The sequence below is a fragment of the Nematolebias whitei genome, chromosome 14 (genome assembly GCF_014905685.2).
Source record: "Nematolebias whitei isolate Nwh7 chromosome 14, NemWhi1, whole genome shotgun sequence".
In the NCBI taxonomy this organism is placed as follows: domain Eukaryota; kingdom Metazoa; phylum Chordata; class Actinopteri; order Cyprinodontiformes; family Rivulidae; genus Nematolebias; species Nematolebias whitei.
In genome coordinates, this window is record NC_056511.1 from 26421487 (window position 1) to 26444461 (window position 22975).

The window sequence follows — 22975 nt, forward strand, 5'->3', positions numbered from 1 at the left end:
TGTATATATGTATATATATATATATATATAATGTATGTATATATGTATATATAAATATATATATAATGTATGTATATATATGTATATATATATGTATATATATATATATATAATGTATGTATATATATGTATATGTATATATATATCTATACATATATGTATGTATGTGTGTGTGTGTGTGCATATAGATAGGTAGGTAGGTAGGTCGGTAGGTAGGTAGGTAGGTAGGTAGGTAGGTAGGTAGGTAGGTCGGTCGGTCGATCGATCGATCGATTATTAATCCCAGGGGGTCATTAGTTGTCATTAGTTCATCACATTACTGAGCTGCAGCACTAGCTTTCCTTTTTACATGTTGACCATTATGACTCTTTCACTTCCTTGCTTCGCAGTTCAAAAGTGCATCAGGGGTGGGTTAGCTTTGACACTCCCTTGCTGCCACAGTCCATTCAGAAATCAAACAGAGGTCCTGGCTTGAGTCGTCTTATGTTAGAGCCTTGAGAAACTTAGAAGGATTTTCTCTAAACACAACCTCTCAGTATATTTCAAACCTAACAGGACTCTCAGACTGGTTCATCCTAAAGATTAAACCCCCAAACACAAAGTGAGTGGTGTGGTGTCTGCAGAGGAATGTTCAGCCCTTTATTTTGGAGATACTCAACAACTTCTCCAGAAACACATGGTTCATAACAGGACAGACAGCTATACAAGACTCAGCTGTGCACCTACACCTCCTTTGTGGACCTAAATGTTCATATTTTGGATAGATAGGACAGATCATTTGAGAACCATCAAATGAAATAAAACAACTTTAAACAGAAGATGTTTCAGCTTTCTAAAACTTACAATGGAGCAGTAAACCCAATGCTCAGAAAATTTTTCTCTAATTCACATGTACATCTTGTGAGCCAATCAAACAAAGATCCCATTGACCCTCTAGAAAGAAGAATGAGATTAATCCATCTGAATTTAGCTGCATAATAGAGCATCTCATGCAGATTAAACCTTGAAACTCCACTCGTTTTAGTTTTGAATTAAGAAAGCTCCCCAGGTGAAAAGAATAATGTTTTCAACTGCAGAATAGTATTTTAAATGTGTTTCAATTTTTTATTTGCCTTTTTTTTACTTTCTGCATCTGCAATATCCTGGATGCTTAAAAATCTCCACCAGCAGCGGCGTATCATAATCTTGATGTTAGTAATAGACACTGAACCTCTGAGCTGTAGAAGGACTGTGTGTGGCCAAACATCCTGGGTGTGAAACACTTGAATGTTCAGGAGAAAATAGAATAAAAATAGGTTTCCAGCATCATGTTAGGTCTGTGCTGATGTAAGTGTTGATGAGCATGTTCTTTAGGTAACAGTCATGCGGAAATGATGTGCACGGATTTGTTTGTGGACCATAGGCTGTCAAGATGAATCAGCAGTGCCCCCTCCCAAGGCCCTGCTCCTCAGATCTTTCTGGGGTGTTTTTGCACCATTAGTCTCACATGGGCAGCAGCATCAGGCCCAGAAACAGAGAGGCAGGCAGCTCAACTACGGGCATGGTGAGCTCGCCCTGAAAAGGGCACATGCCTCCCTGCGCAATTATCCACTATGCATGGAAACAGCACACACACACACTCACAGTACTTTAACCAGCTTATCTGAAACTGGAGAAATTGGAAGATGGACAGTGTAAAACAGGAGCAATTATGTTTCTATGTTCAGATTTTTGCACTAATGTAGATTTGGTCTTTTTTTGCTTTAAACAGTGTTTGGGAAATTTATTGAGAATATGTACTTCATTCATCTTCAGGGGGTATAAAACAAGACCATAACCAACTGCTATTTTCTATATGAGTAGGAAAATTCACATTCCTTCCTTTTCTTGTTTTTCAGGTTACCTTGGTGTGTTAGCAGTGGTACTAAAAACAAATAATGAATCACCCTGGACAGATGAGTTTGACAGTAAGTGCTTATCATTAATTTTTAGAGTCTGATCAATATGGAAATATTGACTGTCGTCGATACCGATATTGGGATTGTAAGGCTAATGCCGATAACCGATAAAATGGCTGAACATTTTTTAGTTTTGTCCACCCTCGAGAATCTTGAAGTTTTGAAACAGCCTTCCTAACATGCATTCACATTTTCCATCCTCCACTATTTACCATAAAGTTATCAAGTGTGTTACAAAAATATAATTTAAACAAAGAAACGTCCTTCCTGTTCATTGTTTAAACAGTCAGTCACGTATGGTGAAGGCCTAATTAGTGTTGACTGCAGCAGAGTTTATTTTTCGTTGCAGAGAAGATTTCAGACAAACAATCATTTCACTGAGGACAACAAAGATAACGTTACTAATACTGATATATTTTACCGCTACGTTATATTTATTGTTCTGGATAAAGTTTTACAAGGCAGTAGCCTATGTTAGGTTATCTAAATGTTAGCTTGCTAACTTGAGAGACAGGTAGCTAATGACAAGTGGGTTGGAGGATTGAAGAGAATTTTTTGTTGATTTATTTTAATTTTACAGATCAGTTACAATAAACTTGCCATGATCTGTTCAGCAAAATATGCTACACAGTTGCTCACTACTTCATCTGTGCTGAACTTGAAAGTGAAACTTAAATGAACGATCATGACTTGAGAGTAGTCTTCATGCACCCTCTGCTGGATACATTATACAATTATAGCTGGTTGCAGTATGTTAGGGGTGAAAATTAGAAGTGCTTCTTAGAAGTATTTCAGCACATAATCATCACTGAAACCAATATGTCCTCAAACGTATATATCAGCTTAAAATATTGGCTCTACTGATATATTGGTTGGGCTCTAGTTTATTTTACTTTTTTTAAATCCCAAAACATTCATCAGTTCTAAACAAGTTTGCTAATATTTTTGTCTGCTTTTCTTCCTCCAGAGGTTGAATTGTCGTGTTTGATTGAGTCGATTTCCACAATAAATCCCAGGATTGAATGGAAGAAAATCACCAGAGATGGACCCAGTTACGTTTACTTTGAAAAGAAGATCTCAGGTAAGTTGTTGTAGATTATTACAAACCTTATGTTAGTTTTGTTTATCATTGTTTTTTGTTTTTGTTTGTTGTTTTTCATGTTAATTAATTTTATGGGGTTTCATTATTTTGTTTTGTAAAGAAAGCCAATTTACTCACCATGAATGGTTTACAACAGTAGCAAAAGCATAAAACATATGTGATTACTTTTTATAGGCACTGAAATTAACTGACTTCTACAAAGCTAATTTTAATTTTTGAATGTAGTAAAGGCCTACAGGTCCTTCTCAAAAAATTAGCATATTGTGATAAAGGTCATTATTTTCCATAATGTAATGATAAAAATGAAACTTTCATATATTTCAGATTCATTGCACACCAACTGAAATATTTCAGGTCTTTAATTGTTTTAATACTGATGATTATGGCATACAGCTCATGAAAACCCAAAATGCCTGTCCCAAAAAATTAGCATATTTCATCCCACCAATGAAAGACAGGTGTTTTTAATACAAAAAACGCCAACCTTCAAATAATCATGTTCAGTTCTATGTCATATAGGCTTCGCCCTTTAAGGCTGTCGCTGATGGGTTTATCCCGTTATGCGCAAGCATCGTACTGAAAAAATTAGTCCACGCCCACCTGCTGTGTGGGCCCCACCCGATCCGTATAAATTACGTTAAGAGCGGGTAATCTGCTCCCAGTTTTTCTTCAGCAAGCATAATAAAACAAGAATAAACTGACCTTTTTCGTCGAGATGTCCAGCTCCAGCACCATCCGTTTGTGTCCCTCGTGCAAGACCGGCTACTTGCTTAGCTTCGACCGGCACGACACCTGCGAGGGATGCCTGGGTCCCCGCCACGTCGCTCGCGCTTCCTCCTGCCGCCTCTGTGACGAGCTTCCACCGGAGGAAAGACAGAGGAGAGCGGCCTTGTTTAAGGCTACCATCGAGGACTGCCTGTCCGTGGCGGGAGACTGTTCGCTGGACGACGCCGGCTCTCGGAGTGAATCGGATGATTCCTCTGGGACCGGTGACGCTAGCAGCAGCCCCGACGCTCGTTCCCTCCCGGGGAGCGCAGTGTTGGAAAGAGGGAGGCCGAGCGGATGCTCGACTCCCCCGGGGTTTCCCGCCTCAGCGACCACATCGCTCCCTGCCGTGGGCGCGCTCCTCTCGGAGCTGCCCGCCATTATCCGGGAAGCTGCTAGCGTTAAGGGGCTCTCCGTCCCCTCACCCCCCCCGCTCAGATCGGATGATCTTGCGGGAAGGTTTGGCTCCACGCCGGCTCGCCGTCCTGATCCCATTTGGCCTCGTTTTCCTGCGGTGACAGCGTACTGGAACGAGGCCGCAGCCGGTCCTGGTAGGTTAAGGGCGCCCGTCTCCACTTACGCCCCCATCACCAGAGTGGAGGGGTTCACCGAGCGGGGCTTTCCCTCGGTACCCCCCCTTGAGCCAAGCCTCGCGGAAGCCTTCGGAGCGAAGATGTCCAGGCTGGAGAAGCGTCCCGTCCCTCCGGGGAAACACGACCAGGTGGCGACCGCGCTCTCCAACAGAGCCCACCAGTGTGCTTTTCAGGCGGCCGCGGCTAACAACAACGTGGCGCTGTTAGCATTTAGCATGTCGAAGAGGCTGGAGGCCTCAGGCCTGCCGGAGGAGACAAAGAGCTCCCTGTGTAAATCGGCAGATGCCGTCCTCAACATGTGCGCCGCTTCCACGGTTTGCCTGTCGAGGATTGCTTCATGGATGACGGTAATCCAACGCTCCATCTGGCTCCGTCACTCTCCATTGCTGCCGGAAAAGCTGCACAAGGACCTCATGGAGGGCCCCATCTCATCGGACGCGCTGTTCGGAAGCAGCTTGACGACCATGCTGGCGAATTCCAAGCAATCGGAGGAGATGTCGGAAGCGGTACGTCATCTCATCAAGCCGCGCGGCTCATCCCGTCCCCCAGCTCGCTGGAAGGATCGTCGAGAGCAGAGGCAGAAGCACCGACGCTCCACGGCAGCAGCAGCTTCGTCTCGCCCAGCTCCACCACCAGCCCCGCCCGCCAGAGACCACCCCTCCTCAGCCCGGCAGCCTGCACTTCAGCGTTTCCCCAGAGATCGCCTGCAGACGGCGCTCGGGTCAAACAAACCGCAGAGCTCACGAGGGAGAAGGTTTAAGAAATGACGGTCTGCGGGGGATGTGTGTATGAACGAAACAGGAAGTGAAATAAATGATTTTTCAAAAATCAGAATGCCTGTTTTTAGCCAGTCTGTAAGTTCGGATGAGCTCACAGCCGCTACACACACATCCTCCACACAGAGAGAGCCGGTGGCATTAAATAAAGGTTTTTTAAACCCACCGCCGCTCCTTCACATGCCCAGACGCTCACGTGACACCACGGTAAGCGAAATATCTTGTTGTCAAACAGAACCGCACGATCACCACTCAAACGGTGTTAAACGCGCACCCGAGCGAGACAAGCAGCGTCCATCCAAACGGCACTGTGCCGATGATGCACGCACAGCTGCCCGGCGCTCACCGGCTCACATCGGGATAAATGTGGGACCGCAGGCCGGGTCCGGTGGAGGTCCCCGCTCTCAGCAAAAACAACACACGTTTTTCCTGAATAAACGCGAACAGCCGTCATCCATCGCGCCTCTGCGATCAGCAGCTCACGGCGACATAAGCGTGAGACAGCTGAATGAATCCAATGACGGGCCCCGCCCTCAGCGAGAGCGGCGCGCGTCCCTCCAGAGGAAACGTGCGCTCCCGCGAAGTTCACAACCTTCACTTCGACAGCACGGCGTTGATGACGTCACGCCCTCCACCTCTCAACGTTCGCACAGCGACGTTAAACGTGCAGCCTCTGGACGTCACCAGCTGACACACGCCTCGCCTCAGCGCACACCGCCCCGCCCGGACATGAAGGTTGGTCCGCGATCCAGTCACAGCGCACGGGCGCGCGCAGAACAGCCCTTTCGAGAAAGCCTCGCCTTGGGTCACGCGGAAAACATTTCCGCGACGCATGACGGCGGTCGAGGCGGAGGTTTGGATGACATCCGTTCAAAACACGGCACATCATTTAAACGCACGTCCACTCCACGAACGTCACGCAGAGTGGTTAAAAACATGCTCACCGGACAGATGGATGGACAGAGTGTTATGCAAGGGTTACACGCTGCAGTTTGCAACCCAACCCCCTCCGTTCGGAGGAGTTATAGAGACGGTCCTATCATCACCAGACCAAGTCTCAGCCTTAAATGCAGAAGTCCAGGAGCTTCTGATAAAAGGTGTAATCTCAAGAGTTCTCAACGAGGAGGAAAACACAGGGTTTTACTCACGCTACTTCCTGGTCCCCAAAAGGACCGGAGGGATGAGACCGATTCTGGATCTGTCAGCTTTCAACAAAGCGATCATGAACAGACCTTTTCACATGTTGACGAACAGACAGCTGTTGGACAACATCCAGAAAAACGACTGGTTTGTTTCCATCGATCTAAAAGATGCTTATTTTCACATACCAATCATCCCAAAACACAGAAAATTTCTGCGTTTCGCCTTTCAAGGGATGAAGTACCAGTACAACAGGCTGCCTTTCGGGTACTCCCTCGCACCTCGTACGTTCTCAAAGTGTGTGGAGACAGCCCTGCATCCACTGCACAGAGCAGGGATGAGAGTTTTGTTTTACCTGGACGACCTGCTGCTCCTGTCTCACTCCAGACAGGAAGCATTGATACAGGCTCAGGTGTTGGCATCACACCTGCTAAATCTGGGCTTCGCCATAAATTGGAAGAAAAGCTCGATTTTCCCGGCCCAGACAATTGTTTATCTGGGAGTGGAATTAAATTCAATTACCATGACGGCTCGCTTATCACAAACAAGAATCGACACTCTAAAAAACCAATTACGCCACGTAAGACCTGGCAAAGTGGTAACAGCTGTCTCCGTCATGAAGCTGTTGGGAATGATGTCATCAGCTCACACAGTGGTCCCGCTGGGTTTGTTACACATGAGGCGCCTCCAGAGGTGGTTTACGCGCCTGCGTGTGGATCCAGTAAAACAAAAGAGACGGATGATCACTGTCCCTCCCTCCGTGAGAGCAGACCTCCGACACTGGGGAAACACCCTGGCTCTGTCAGAGGGAGTCCCCGTCAGCAAACCCTCGACACACGTATCAGTCTTCACGGACGCGTCTCTGTCAGGTTGGGGGGGGACATGCCTATCTCAAGCAGTAGGGGCGCTGTGGCCCCACCGCACATCAGCCCACATCAATGTTTTGGAGTGTCGCACAGTGCTGAATGTGATTCAGCATTTTGCTCCCGTGCTACAGAATCAACACGTGTTGATTCACACAGACAACATGGTGACTGCTGCGTACATAAACCGCCAGGGGGGTGTGCGTTCAGCCCAGATGTTACACATTGCGCGGAAGCTACTGTGTTGGGCTCACCAAAATCTGCTTTCCATCAGAGCGGTTTACATACCCGGCGTTCTGAACAGAGGAGCAGACGTGATGTCCAGGGGCGGTCCACGTCACGCGGACTGGACCCTCCATCCAGACCTGATGTTTCAGACGTGGCAGAAGTTTGGCAAAGCAGCTGTGGACCTGTTTGCGACGCGAGAGAACGCTCAGTGCCAGTTATGGTTTTCCCTGAGCCCTCGAGACGATCCACCGCTGGGGGTGGATGCATTTGCCCACAGCCCGTGGCCCAAAACGCTTCTGTACGCGTTCCCTCCTCCTCCTCTGATTTTACGGTTCCTGAACCGAGTTCAGGAGGAGGGACTGACAGCTCTCCTGGTAGCTCCCGAGCGCGTGAACGCACCATGGTTCCCGGTCCTGCAGCGTCTGTTGTCAGGTCGCCCGTGGAAACTGCCATGGAGGGAAGATGCTCTCCTTCAAGCAGGAGGAGCGATCAGGAGTTACCCGGAAATAGGCCAGCACCTGTGGGTCTGGCCGCTGAGCGGTCCCGCTTAGAGAGGATGGGTCTCCCTCAGGAGGTAGTGCGCACAATTCAAGATTCACGTGCTGCATCTACCACAGCTCTGTACACATCAAAGTGGACGGCTTTTCAGCGCTGGTGTACAGAGAAAGGTCTGGAGGCCACCTCATGTCCATTAGGTGGCGTGCTGTCCTTTCTTCAACAGCTGATGGATAGGAAGTTGGCGTTCAGCACGATTAAAACGTACGCTGCAGCCATCTCTTCCTGCCACGAAGGGTTCGGGGACAGAACAGCTTTTAACCACCCGCTGATGAAGCGGTTTTTAAAAGGTGTACAAAGACATAGACCGGTTTCACGCCCACTCGTTCCACAGTGGGATTTAACGCTGGTCCTGCGAGCCCTGATCAAAGCTCCTTTTGAGCCTCTGGATCAAGTTTCACTTAAATTCCTGTCTCTTAAAACAGCCCTGCTACTGGCTTTAACATCCGCTAAGAGGGTGAGTGATTTATCTGCCCTCTCTGCCGCTCCGTCATGTCTCAGAATCCAGGCTGACGGTAGTTCAGCTGATTTAAGACCAAACCCAGCCTTTATGCCTAAAGCATCACGAGCTCTTTTAAATCGAGACAGATATCGTTGGTGGGATTCTTCCCTCCCCCCCACAGATCAGAAGAAGAAGCATCTTTTCATCTTCTCTGTCCGGTGCGGGCGTTATCGTGTTACATAGCGCGCACAGCTGCAATGCGTCAAACTCAACATTTGTTTGTGCATTATAGAGATGCATCCGTAGGCCGCCCGTTATCCACCCAGCGCCTGTCACACTGGCTGTGTGAGGCCATTTCTGAAGCCTATAGAGCATCAGATCTAGAGCCTCCTGTCAACCTCAAAGCACACTCAACCAGGGGTATCGCATCTTCGACTGCTCTGCATAATGGTATGTCAATGCAGGACATTTGCACTGCGGCTGCATGGTCATCACCCTGCTCATTTATTCGCTTTTACCTACGTGATGTAACGGCTCGTTCCATGACACATTCTGTCCTTAGTGCTCTAACAGAATGAATATTGTTGTTCTCATGGAACTCTGTTTAAGCTCACATCTGTCTGCATGCATTACAGTGTGAGATGTTGTTATCAGCCACAAGTTGTGTCTGTGATTCGGTTCTATTGTCACTAATCAGTTCATGACTATTGTTACCAATCAGTTCATTTGTTCAATAATCAGTTCATTGATATTATCTGTTTATACTGTTCAATCATGAATCAGTTGCTTCATGCCCCCCCCCCCCTCCTCTTTTCAATATCTTCCCCGTTGAAAGTTTTTCCGGGGCATTCATGCTGTCAGAACGCATAGTTGCACAACATGCGTCTGTGCATGGCACACAATTACGCGATGCGTAATTATGCACATGGGGAACTGAGTGGCAAGACGTTTTTTGGGCAAGCTTCCGCTTCTTACTGGGTTCGAATGGACCCAGTGAGGCGAGGACCACATCCGCTTCGCCCTTAACCCATCAGCGACAGCCTTAAAGGGCGAAGCCTATATGACATAGAACGTTGGTTACGTACTGTAACCCCAGATTCTATGAATATAGGCGTAGCCCTTTAAGCGTCGGGCCTCACTGGCTCCTGAATAGCTGAAGAAAAGAATAAGCTATTTGGGAGCAGATTACCCGCTATTAACGTAATTTATACGGATCGGGTGGGGCCCACACAGCAGGTGGGCGTGGACTAATTTTTTCAGTACGATGCTTGCGCATAACGGGATAAACCCATCAGCGACAGCCTTAAAGGGCTACGCCTATATTCATAGAATCTGGGGTTACAGTACGTAACCAACGTTATGCACTCAATACTTGGTCGGGAATCCTTTTGCATGAATGACTGCTTCAATGCAGCATGGCATCGAGGCAATCAGCCTGTGGCACTGCTGAGGTGTTATGGAGGCCCAGGATGCTTCGATAGCGGCCTTAAGCTCATCCAGAGTGTTGGGTCTTGCGTCGCTCAACTTTCTCTTCACAATATCCCACAGGTTCTCTATGGGGTTCAGGTCAGGAGAGTTGGCAGGCCTATTGAGCACAGTAATACCATGGTCAGTAAACCATTTACCAGTGGTTTTGGCACTGTGAGCAGGTGCCAGGTCATGCTGAAAAATGAAATCTTCATCTCCATAAAGCTTTTCAGCAGATGGAAGCATGAAGTGCTCCAAAATCTCCTGATAGCTAGCTGCATTGACCCTGCCCTGGATAAAACACAGTGGACCAACACCAGCAGCTGACATGACACCCCAGTGACTGTGGAAACTTGACACTGGACCTCAAGCAATGTGAATTATGTGTCTCCTCTCTTCCTCCAGACTCTGGGACCTTGATTTCCAAAGGAAATGCAAAATTTACTGTAATCAGAGAACATAACTTTGGACCACTGAGCAGCAGTCCCAGGCGAGATGCTTCTGACGCAGTCTCTTGTTCAAGAGTGGCTTGACCCGGGGAATGCGGCACCTGTAGCCCATTTCCTGCACACGCCTGTGCACGGTGGCTCTGGATGTTTCTACTCCAGACTCAGTCCACTGCTTCCGCAGGTCCCCCCAGGTCTGGAATTGGCCCTTCTCCACAATCCTCCTCAGGGTCCGGTCACCTCTTCTCGTTGTGCAGCGTTTTCTGCCACACTTTTCCCTTCCCACAGACTTCCCACTGAGGTGCCTTGATACAGCACTCTGGGAACAGCCTAGTCGTTCAGCAATTTCTTTCTGTGTCTTACCCTCTTGCTTGAGGGTGTCAATGATGGCCTTCTGGACAGCAGTCAGGTTGGCAATCTTACCCATGATTGCGGTTTTGAGTAATGAACAAGGCTGGGAGTTTTTAAAAGCCTCAGGAATCTTTTGCAGGTGTTTATAGAGTTACGTCGTTGATTCAGATGGTTAGGTTAATAGCTTGTTTAGAGAACCTTTTCATGATATGCTAATTTTTTGGGACAGGCATTTTGGGTTTTCATGAGCTGTATGCCATAATCATCAGTATTAAAACAATTAAAGACCTGAAATATTTCAGTTGGTGTGCAATGAATCTGAAATATATGAAAGTTTCATTTTTATCATTACATTATGGAAAATAATGACCTTTATCACAATATGCTTATTTTTTGAGAAGGACCTGTATATTAGGAGTGTAATAGTACGCCTAAGTCATGGTTTGGTATGTAACTCAGTACGAGTGTCCAGTGCAACAGGAAAAATAACTAAAAGCTCATTTCTATTGTTTTGGGTTTTTTTTTTTTACAGATAATTCTGCCAGATGCAAAGCATTTTTTAAAACAAGATCAAAGGAAAAAAAAATTATTATTATTATTTTTTTTTTACAATACCTACATTTGTAAGCTGGTTTTGTCAATTTCAGGTTACAAATATAACTATTGTAGTCTTGAACCATGCATTAATTTTTGCTAATGGAATTTGCTAATGCAAGACCACCATAGGGCCTTGACACACACCTAATCCTATGCAACAGTTTAGTTAACTTTGTCTGTAAACAAAGTGATTTTTCTTACAGGTTCAGAAAACTCTAAGGTCACAACTTCCTTGTTGTGAGAAACAATGAAAGCTTTTGTCAGAGGAAGATTTCTGATAAAACTCATGTATTTAGATTCTCTATACGCAACTTGAAACCAGTTAAAAACATAAAAAACAAACTTGAATATAATTTTATCCCACTACAGCACTAAACTGTTATGCAATTCAAGTTTCAAGTTTTATGAACAAGATGATGCGACAAGTAGATCGCTGACTCGTCAACTGCTACAAATATCTGCATCCCAAAAGATTCTTTGTGTAACATCAAATTCACTGGAAAATATGAAAACATTTTTGCCATTTCGCAAGTTATTCATCTGATTGTTTTCATGTTTCTGCACATCGAATGTCCTTCCTCAGCAGCATTAACTCTCCTGCTATAGATCAGAGTCTGGCATGGAATAAGACTGCCCGTCACAGCTATAGAAAGAAAGAAAGTGCTTTGTGTTGTCATCACTGTATGTTTCTATACAATGACCAAATGAGTTCTCTACATTTAACCCATCACACATGAGATACACCCAGGTGGAGCAGTGGGCAGCTATGTATGCGTCCAGGGATCAATTAAGTGTCTTGCTCAGGGACTTGCTATAAAGCCCGAGGCTGCAGTCAAACATTTACAACGTGGTAAAGGCCTCAGTCCTGATGGCTTCCCAACCTAATTCTAAAAAGATATTTTGAAAGCAGCTGGCCCCATTCCTACTATAGATGTTTGTTCTTTTTTATCTTTATTGCAGGCATGCTTTCCCAAACCTTAAACCATATTTTGACATTAACAGGGTTTGGAGTCATTTAAGTAGGTTTTGTTGAGTTGTGGCAGAAATGAAGATGTTGAGGTTCTCCTTAGGAGTGACAAGAATGGAGAAAATTAGGAATGAGATCATCAGAGGTCCATCACAGGTTGAAGAACTGGGAGATAAAGTCAGGAAGGATACACTGAGATGGTTTGAACATGTCCAGAGGAGGGACAGTGGTTTGGATATGTCCAGAGGTGGGACAGTGGTTTGGACATGTCCAGCAGAGGGACAGTGGTTTGGACATGTCCAGAGGCAAGACAGTGGTTTGGACTTGTCCAGAGGAGGGACATTGGTATGGACTTGGCCAGAGGAGGGACAGTGGTTTGGACATGTCCAGAGGTGGGACATTGGTTTGGACTTGTCCAGAAGAGGGACAGTGGTACGGACTTGGCCAGAGGAGGGACAGTAGTTTGGACATGTCCAGAGGTGGGACAGTGGTTTGGACATGTCCAGCAGAGGGACAGTGGTTTGGACACATCCAGCAGAGGGACAGTGGTTTGGACAGGTCCAGAGGAGGGACAGTGGTTTGGACATGTCCAGAGGAGGGACAGTGGTTTGGACATGTCCAGAGGAGGGACAGTGGGTATATTGGTAGAAGGATGATAGAAATGCAGCTGCCAGGAAAAAAACAAAGAGGAGATATATGGATGCAGTTAGAGAGGACATGGAGGAAGTTGGAGTGAGGACAGAGGATGCAGAGGACAGGGTGAGGACAGAGTGAGGACATAGGATGCAGAGGACAGAGGATGCAAAAAACAGAGTGAGGACAAAGGAAGCAGAGGACAGAGTGATGACATAGGATGCAGAGGACAGAGTGAGAACAAAGTGAGAACAGACTGAGGTCAGACGATGCAGAGGACAGAGTGAGGTTAGACAATGCAGAGGACAGAGTGAGGTCTGACAATGCAGAGGACAGAGTGAGGACAGATGATGCAGAGGACACAGTGAGGACAGACGATGCAGAGGATAGAGTGAGGACTGATGATGCAGAGGACAGAGTGAGGACAGAGTGAGGACAGACGATGCAGAGGACAGAGCGAGGACAGACGATGCAGAGGACAGAGCAAGGACAGAGTGAGGACAGACGATACAGAGGACAGAGAGCTATTGTGACCCCAGAAGAGGGAACAGCTGAAAGAAGAAGATGAAGATGTTATGATGATCTTATTTTCCCAACAGATGATGATAAGAGATGATAAGAGAAATCCAATCCAATCCTTTTTGGATTTTTCTACCTGGATTATTGAGCATGCATCAGGGTATGATAAAAGTAAAGGAGCAAAATGATCAGATGTGAATCTGTACACAGTAATTACAGTAAAACTCACAGCAGCTCTCTGTTCAATCATGTGAATATAACACAACATATAATGTACAGCACATTATTCAAAAAAAACATTAGGTTATACTTTCTATTTTGAATCATTTAACTATATTTTTTCAAAGTTTGAAAATTTATATTCAGCAGGTGTCATCTCCAGAGCATGTCTGCAGAGGCTTTCTGTTTCTTCTTGAGTCGTTAAAATTATATGTGTGTAATAAATGTGTGTAGGCTGACGCTGCACATGCACTCTTATTACTCTTAGTCTTTAACAATGTCTACTTGACAACATAGACAAATTAGGCTTCTACCATCCGTTATCTGATTTCTTTTGTTTAGTTTACATTTTTCAGATTTTTGACAAACATCTGATTTTTAAAAAAAAAAAAAATTTATTTTACTAACACTGACTGATCGTTTTAAACTGGGTTTTCTGGCCTTCCCTCTGCAATGATTCCCATTAGCTTAGAAGTTTTTTAATTCATCAATCTGTAAGTTAAATGCCCTGCACAAAACTCCTCAAAGTTTGGCCATGAGGGGGCTATAAAAACGCAACAACCAGATTTGATGAACAGATATTTTGAGCGCTTCAAAACTTGAAGAGAATGATGTGGCATAATTTGAGATCTTTGGGACACAAATACACCTCTGTGGAAAACTAACCTTCAGACTCTATTAGGATTGTGGAGACACAAATAGGCATCAAGATTGTGACTCATCAGCTCACAGCTTGTGGGTCAGCAGGTGTGCTGGGCTTTGGGGTACAAAGTCAGGGTGGATATGTGTTGGGGAACTTGGAATTCCTAAAAACAATAGAGAAAATGAATTTCCTGCAAAAATGCAGTGTGAATGCTTATTGCTGAAGAACTTGCTAAAAACATGCTGAAATGTAGCTAAAATGAAAGAACAAGAGCTGAAAAGTACCGTATTTTTCAGACTATAAGGCGCACTTTAAATTTAAATTCCTTTAAATTTTCTTTAAAATCAACAGTGAGCCTTATAATCTGGTGCGCCTTAATAGTCTGAAAAGTACAGTAACTGAAAAGGCAGAAAGAAGAATAAATGGTAAATGGTAAACGGACTGTACATATACAGCGCCTTTCTATCTTATTTCAAGATACTCAAAGCGCTTTACACTACAATCTGTGTCCTCATTTACCCATTCATACAGCACTCTACTAGATCTCTACAAAGCTAATTGAACAAATCATTCTAAATAGACTAAATAGACTAAACTACTAAAGATTAAACTACCAGAAGGGAGTGGAAGGAGACGAAATTAGCTAAAAAATGTAGAATTATCTGAAAAAGTTAAATTTAGCAGAAAAACAGCTAAACAGTAGCTGAAATAGTAGAAAGGGCTGAAACTAGCCAAAAAAAGCTGAAAAGAGCATAAAAATTAGCATAAAGAAGTTAATTAGACTGAAGTAGCAGAACTTACCACAAAAAACTTCAATTTATCTGAAAAGAGCTGAAATTAGCTAAAAATGCTAAAAAGGTAACTGAACGGCTAGAACAAGCTTAAATTAGCAGAAGAACGCATGCTTGCTCAATTAGACTGAAAGAAGCAGAAATGAGCACAAAAAAGTGGAAATTATCTGAAAAAAGCTGAAATTAGCACAAAAAACCCAGCTAAATAGTAGCTGAAATAGAAGAAAAAGCTGAAACTTGCAGAAATAAGCTGAAAGGGGCTGAAATACAAGCTGAAATTAGCACGAAAAGGTTAGAAGAAGCACAAAATATTGTAGTTAGAAAAAATCTGACAGGAACACTAAGCAGCTGAAAAAACAGCAGAAGAAACAGCTGACAGTAGATGATTTTTTTTTTTGCACAAGGAAGCTGAACCAGAACAAAATGTGAAAGGCGAAGTGAAAGGTTGTAAACAGCTCTAAAGATTTGAAGGATGTAAAATGAGCTCAATTCATTTTCTATGAGGTAAAAATGTCAGAAAAGCTAAATATTTCAAAAAGCTAAAGTTAACCAATACCAAAAGTCATAGCAGGATTGTCTTGAAAGAGCTGAACATTTTGATTTATGATTTGTTGAAATAGCACAAAAATTGTGGCATGAGAGCAATGCCGGAAGAATATACAGAAGAAAAAAGGACCACAATATTGTGAATGGTTCATAAACATTCACACAATTAATGGAATGCAGATTCTAACTGCTTACAGTTCTGGTGTTTTGTTGTTTATAGTTTTATTTGTTTGGTTTTATTTTGTGGCAGGTGACTTGGAAGACAGAGCTGTGATCAGAGAGCCTGCCTCGTTACTGATTACAAATGCAACGAGATCGGACACTGCTAAGTATCGCTGTGAGGTCACTGCTCCTGAAGACCAAAAGTCATTTGACGAGATTGTGATTGACCTTGTTGTAAGAGGTACTCTGATTTACTTCTGAATTACCAGTACTTCATATACAGTACCTTTGGGGAAAATTGTATAAAATGTATCTAAATCTGTATGTTGAAAGGCAGAACATAAGCTATTTGTTTCTCTTAAAAGGCTAACTTTGCTTAGTGAAGCCCACCATGGATGCTGTAACCTGACACCAGGTTGTGGGTCGCTCTGACCCTTTGGCATAAATGTGAAGATGTGTTCTGACCAGAACGGCCCAGCTGCATAGGCGTGTTCCAGGCTATAAGAGGAAACATCTGAAACTGCATCTGTTCTGAATTGCAGTGCTAAAGAAAGCAAGGGCTGTGTATTTTGGTGGCATTTTCTGGCAGTTCCAAAAACACTCTTTTGTCAGTGGGGTCAGTCCAGTGGTCTTTGAGTCTTCTCAGAGATACTGTAACTACAAGCCCAGCAGCATCTTGCAGGAAGTGATAGTTTGTTGCAGGAACACTAACAGTACTGACTCTCATCATATGATCTTTGTCACCACAGTAAAGCCCGTGGTACCAAAATGCCATGTTCCGAAGTCTGTGCCTTTTGGGAAGTCAGCTGAGCTGAGCTGCGTAGAGGATGAGGGCTTCCCAAAGTCTCAGTACCAGTGGTTCAAGAACAAGGAGGAGATCCCTGATGACCCCAAGACCAGCCTGAAATTCTTCAACTCCTCATACATGCTCAATGCAGACACAGGAGCTCTGGTCAGTTGGAATGCACATGTGTTGGGCAAGAACACACGAGTGGCCTGGGCGGGGCAGTGGGGACAGTGGCCTGATGCCCAGGGGTGGTGGCAGATATTTTGGGGACATGGTTGGGGGTCTCGAGCTTGAGCCACAAAAGGAATCTGCTGCCCTGGTTTGCACATTCCTCAATCTTTGCTTACTTCCCAGCACGACTAAGAGCTTTTCTGTCAGCATGATGTGACAGCAGAGTAGTAATCTGCTGAAAATACAGTGTTTTTATCTTCTCTAAAACAAAGTCTTCTGTCTCTGCTGACCACCATCTGGGCTGAGGGCCGGAAGGGATAGATTTTACATTGTAACATTAGAAATGTTTACTCTTTCTAAACGTTTAATAAAATACAAGTACATGAGTTGAAAAGACTAAACATAGTTTAGGGATTGTATTTTTATGTGTTCAAGGAAAAAACAAACTGTCATATTCTAATAAAAACGATTACTGTTTACTACAAGTGATAGACGTACCATTTTATAATCTAAAGGCAGCATAGTGGAGCAGTGGATGGAGCTGTCACCTCACTACAGAACAGTTCCCATCTCAACCTTTTTCTCTGGAATTTGCATGTGTGGGTTTTCATTGGTACTACAGTTTCCTGCCACAGACCAAAAACGTTCATGTTAGGTATTAACTCTAAACTGTCTCTAGGTGTGAGTGTTAAAGGTTGGTTGTCTGTTTGTGTCTCTGTGATGGACTGGAGACCTGATCAAGGTTGTACACCACCTCTGGCCCAGTGACTGCTGGAAATAAACACCAGCTCCCTGCGGTCCTGTACAAATAAACCAGATAGATGAATAGTCTTGACATTCCTCTGTGTATCTTAACTTACAACAAATTTCAGCGTCTGTTTATAGCAGAAAGTGATAATCTGGGCATGATTGTTTCAGTCTACTACAATATAAATACAGGGTCTCTCATGTCCATCAGACATTTTGTCATCAGACGCCATTTGATGCAGACTTTTTAGAGGAGAAGTGCAGAAGCTGTTGGAGCAGGACACCAACCTGAATTAAAGCTGCAAGCAGCGTTGAAGGCCCTCGCAGCAAAGCGCCGCTGTGGCCTTACGGCGACCGCGGGAACTCCAGCGACTCTTCCCGGACGCCATCAAGAACGCTCACGCTACCGTCCTGCGCCCTTTCTCCGGAGTGCGCATTCGCCGAACTTTTGACATAAGCTGCGACTGCATATATAACTATTGTAATAATGTAGGGGGCGCACTTGAGTCAAAAGTAAATAACCAATACCATATGTCTATAAGTGTTCACTAATCACACACCAAAAATCTGGTCCAGATCAAACAAATTTTCACTGAGATATAACTGTTTGAATAATGTAGGGGGCGCACTTGAGTCAAATATTAAACAACAACACCACTGTGTCCAGAAGTGCTCACTAATCAAGCAGCAAAAATCTGGTACAAATCGGATGACATATCACAGAGATATAACAGTTTGAATAATCTAGGGGGCGCACTTGAGTCAAATATTAAACAACAATAACAATGTATGTAGACATGGTCACACATTATGCCACAAAAATCTGGTACAGATCGGATGATATATCATTGAGATATAAGTCTTGGAATATTATAAGGGGCGCTCTAGAGTCAAAAGTTAAAAAACATTACCAATGTGTCCATCAGGACTACATAATAATACACCAAAAATCTGGTGCAGATCAGATGATATATCATTGAGATATAACTGTTGCAATATTGTAGGGGGCGCTCTAGAGTCAAAAGTTAAAAAACACTACTAATGTGTCCATAACTGCTTACTAATGATGCACCCAAAATCTGGTCCAGATCAGATGATATATCATTGAGATATACCTGTTGGAATATTGTAGGGGGCGCTCTAGAGTCAAAAGTTAAAAAACATTACTAATGTGTCCATCAGGGCTAAATAATAATACACCATAAATTTGGTGCAGACCGGCTGATATATAACTGAGATATAACTGATTAAATAATCTAGGGGGCGCACTTGAGTCAATAGTTAAAAAACAATAGTAATGTGTCCTTAAGTGCTTACTAATGACACACCCAAAATCTGGTGCAGATTGGATGATATATCACTGAGCTATAACTGATTAAATAATCTAGGTGGCGCACTTGAGTCAAATATTAAACAACAAAACTAATATGTCCATCAGTTCTCAGTAATGACACACTAAAAATCTGGTTCAGATCGGATGTTGTATCACTGAGATATAACTGTTGGAAGAATGTAGGTGGCGCTGTGGAGGCTCTTGGCCACTTATCATGGAACCCTGTTCAAGGGGTGGATAATGATCGTTCATAGTGATTTTGGTTCACCTGGGCTCAAATCTGTGTAATTTAGAGCCAAACGTATTGCAACGGCGTCACTTTTTAATTCGCCATGGCGCCACGCCCACATTCTCCAGCTATAACTGTTTGTAGTTTAAATCAAGTCAGACCATCTTATCTGTCTTCTAACACAGGATCATCCTGATTAGGTGAAGGGTGTCAAAGAAGGAGCATTCCAATTAAAAAAAGAGACTTCCTGTTGTCAGGGGGTGGGGCTTTGATGACATCACAATATGACGACATTGGATCGTGGGACATCCAACAGGGATGAGTCGTGGCAAGTTTAGCACCTTTTGGTCTTTCAATGTGAAAGTTATAGCGTTTGTAACTTTATGGCATGAAGCTCAACTTTGAGGCCTGGCCACGCCCCTTTAACAAAATGAAACCGAAAGCTTTTGATAACTTTTACTCTCCAATGTCTTAAAGGCCTATTAACCAAGTTTGAAGGCAATCCTTCAAAATCCCTATGAGGAGTTCGTTAAAATTCGCCGTTAAAAACGCCCAAAAATTAAGCTTTGATCCAAAATGGCCGACTTCCTGTTGGTTTTGGACCGGAGCTCCAAGAGACTTTTTCATAGGTCCTGAGAAGATACACATGTTCACCGAGTTTCAGATTTATAGGTCGAAAAATGGCTTGGGGCTGAGGTTTTAAAATATTCTAGGGGGCGCTAGAGAGGCTATTGGGCAATTATCGTGACTTCCTGGTCAAGGGGTGGGCATTGATCGATCATAGTGATTTTGATGAACCTCGGATCAAATCTGTGGAATTTAGAGCCAAACGTATTGTAACGGCGTCACTTCTGAATTCGCCACGCCGCCACGCCCACATCCTCCAGCTGAAATGCTTTGCGCTTCAAAGCAAGTCAGACCAACTTGTTGTCTGCCTTCTAACACAGGATCATCCTGATTGGGTCAAGAGTGTCAGGGAGGGAGCATTCCAAGCAAAAAAAGTCACTTCCTGTTCTGAGGGGGCGGGGCTTTGATGACGTCAAAATTTTACCTCAGGGTATCGTCGGGCATGGGACAGGGATGACTCATGCCAAATTTGGTGCAATTCTGTTGTTCAACGTGAAAGTTGTAGCGTTTGGAAATTTTTGGCATGAAGCACAATTTTGAGGTCCGGCCTCACCCCCTCAACATACGTCGGTTTGCACCGTTTTGATAACTTTTCGTCCCCCATGCCTACTGAGCAAAATGGCGCAAGTTTGAAACCGATTGAGCGGAATTCCTAGGAGGAGTTCGTTCAAATTCGCCGTGTACGAAAAGTGAAAAACGGCCAAAATTGACCCTTTGACCCAAAATGGCCGACTTCCTGTTGGGTTTAAGGCATACCTCCAAGAGACTTTTTTTCATGATTCAGTGGGTTGTACATGTGTACCAAATTTCAGCTCTCTACGACTTACCAGTTGTCATATCTCACGTTAGGGGGCGCTGTGGAGCAGTTTGGCCACGCCCACTTTTGGTTCCATTAAATACCTCAAATTTCTCGCGGGGGACAATTTTGGGTCAAATATGGTGAGTTTTCAAATATGTTAAGGCCTCCAAATTAGCGCTCTTTGACGGAAAAAAAAAATAATGGCCTAATTTCATGTTTCAGTGGGTTGTATGTGTGTACCAAATTTCAGCTCTCTATGACTTACCAGTTGTCATATCTCACGTTAGGGGGCGCTATGGAGCAGTTTGGCCACGCCCACTTTTGGTTCCATTACAGTACAAAAATTTCACGCGGGGGACAAGTTTTGATAAAGTTTGGTGAGTTTTCGAATATGTTAAGGCCTCCAAATTTGCGTTTCTTTCGGCCCAAGAAGAATAATAATAAACAGTACAATTACAATAGGCCTTCGCAGCGCTTAGCTGCTCGGGCCTAATAATAATAGGAAACGACACAATTACAATAGGCCTTCGCAGCGCTTAGCTGCTCGGGCCTAATAAACAGCACAATTACAATAGGCCTTCGCAGCGCTTAGCTGCTCGGGCCTAATGAAGGTTTTGTTAACCTGCTAATGGCTGCACAATGTCTTCTCACTTCAGCAGTTCTGTGGGGCCTGTCCTGTCTGGTTCTCTCTAAGCCCCTTATCCACGGGGCCCTTTGGTACTCCTATGTAACTAGTTGTGGCCGATTGCGTGTTTTATCAACAATGCCTTTAGCGGTGGAACCCACCCCATTTTTGGGACCTAATTCTCTGAGGTCCCAGGTCTGGTTCTTGTAGGGTCTAGATGTGACATCAGCGCACTGTAGGTCACTGATTGGTCAGGGGGCGTGTTCATTGGTGGAGGGCGGAGATTCAGTCTTCCACCAGAAATCACAATCCGCCATTTTCTTTTTCACCCGCATAACAGACAACAAGTAATCGGAGGAGCTTATTTTGGAATATTTTATAAGGTAAAACAAATAATCATGGCACAACCGTGGTCGAATGCTGAAGTTCAGGCATTTCTCTGTTTGCTGGCCGATGAACAAGTGCAGAGCGAGCTAGATGGAACGAAACGAAATGAAAAGATTTTTCAAGAGGTGTCTGCGCAGATGGTGGTGCAGGGCTTCCATCGCACACCAAAGCAGAGGAAAGCTTAAAAAACTAAAAAGCGATTACAAAACGATTAAGGACCACAACGGTAGGAGTGGAGCAAACAGAAGAAACTGGAAGTGGTTTGTACAAATGGATGCCATTTACGGCAAACGCCCAGCCAACAAAGGGAGGGAGAGTGGCCTAGACACAGCCACTGCTCTTCTGGAATCTATAGATGATGGTGAGTGTATTTTATTTACTTTAAGCATATTTCCTTTTCCTCATGCAACCGTTTCTTTGCGTTTTCTGAAAGTACTCTGAACAAACGAGGCTGGCACGGTTAAGTCGTCATTAGTTAGCATCATTGCTAACTGCACTCTGTTGCTGTTTTTCCACTCTTATTTTGATGCAGAAAGTCCCACTGAAGATGAAGGTTCGCCAGATTCTGCTTTTGACTGTCCAATCCTCCCCGCTTCTGACTCTTCCCGACCACACCATCTCCAAGCACATCCACGCCACCGGGCACATCCACACCACCGGGCAACACGCAGCAGAGCGGCACCAAACAGCACCCGTTACTAGGTAAGAAGAAGCAACAATCGTGTTTAACATCACATTGATCATGTTGATATGAATGTTGTTTTGTTTTTGTTGTAAAACACCTTGCATGTATTCAAACTACTTGTTTATTCAGTTGTAATGTATAAATGTTAAATTTAATTATTCATTTATTACTTACACTTTCATTTATGAAGTTTATTATTGAAATTATACAGGGTGTAGTGATTTTTGTTCAGATTAACGATGCTCTGTTCTTTTTCTAAATTAGCACAAACCGTTGTAAATGACTACATGTAGTTTATTTATGCCCACCTGCTTACTATCATTAAAGTACTAGACTGCTTTATGAACAGAATCATTTCTGATCTTGTGAACAAACACCTTTTGAAATTAGCAGGAACTTTAATGTAAATAATTTATTTAAAAACTCTACCTGTACTTCATCATCTAACAGCCATTTTCTTGTGTGTTATTCCTAGGCAATAGAAAGCGCAGATCAACAAGTGCAGCAGAGAGCTTTGTTTCTGCGCATACAGAACAAGAGGAGATGAACCGGAAGCAGAGAGAGGAACACTTCCATTTTATTTGTGAGGATGCCAAAAAAGCAAGGCAAGAAGAAGCTGCGGAGAGGCAACGCCAAGCTGCAGCAGCGAGGAAGCAGGAGAAAGCAATTAGGAGGGAGGAGATGGCCTTGAGGAGAGAGGAAGCAGATCTTCGCAGAGAGGAAGCAGCACAGCGAAGGCAGGAGGCTGAACAGAGTGCTGCTTTCAATCAGGCACTCCTTGGGGTGCTGGAATCCATTGCCAGTTCCATGGCAAACAGACATGTTTAAAAATATTTAGAGTAG

The 22975-nt window shown here is 44.1% G+C and overlaps 1 protein-coding gene across 1 annotated transcript in view; it reads left to right on the forward strand.

The window, feature by feature from the left end:
• LOC119420609 (junctional adhesion molecule 3B) overlaps nucleotides 1-22975 on the forward strand; it is a 234475-nt gene that overhangs the window by 196171 nt on the left and 15329 nt on the right. The window contains exons 2-5 of the mRNA XM_037688025.1: nucleotides 1878-1946; nucleotides 2905-3018; nucleotides 15831-15983; nucleotides 16492-16694. Of these exons, the coding sequence (XP_037543953.1) occupies nucleotides 1878-1946; nucleotides 2905-3018; nucleotides 15831-15983; nucleotides 16492-16694 (539 nt within the window). The remainder of the gene's footprint in view (nucleotides 1-1877; nucleotides 1947-2904; nucleotides 3019-15830; nucleotides 15984-16491; nucleotides 16695-22975) is intronic.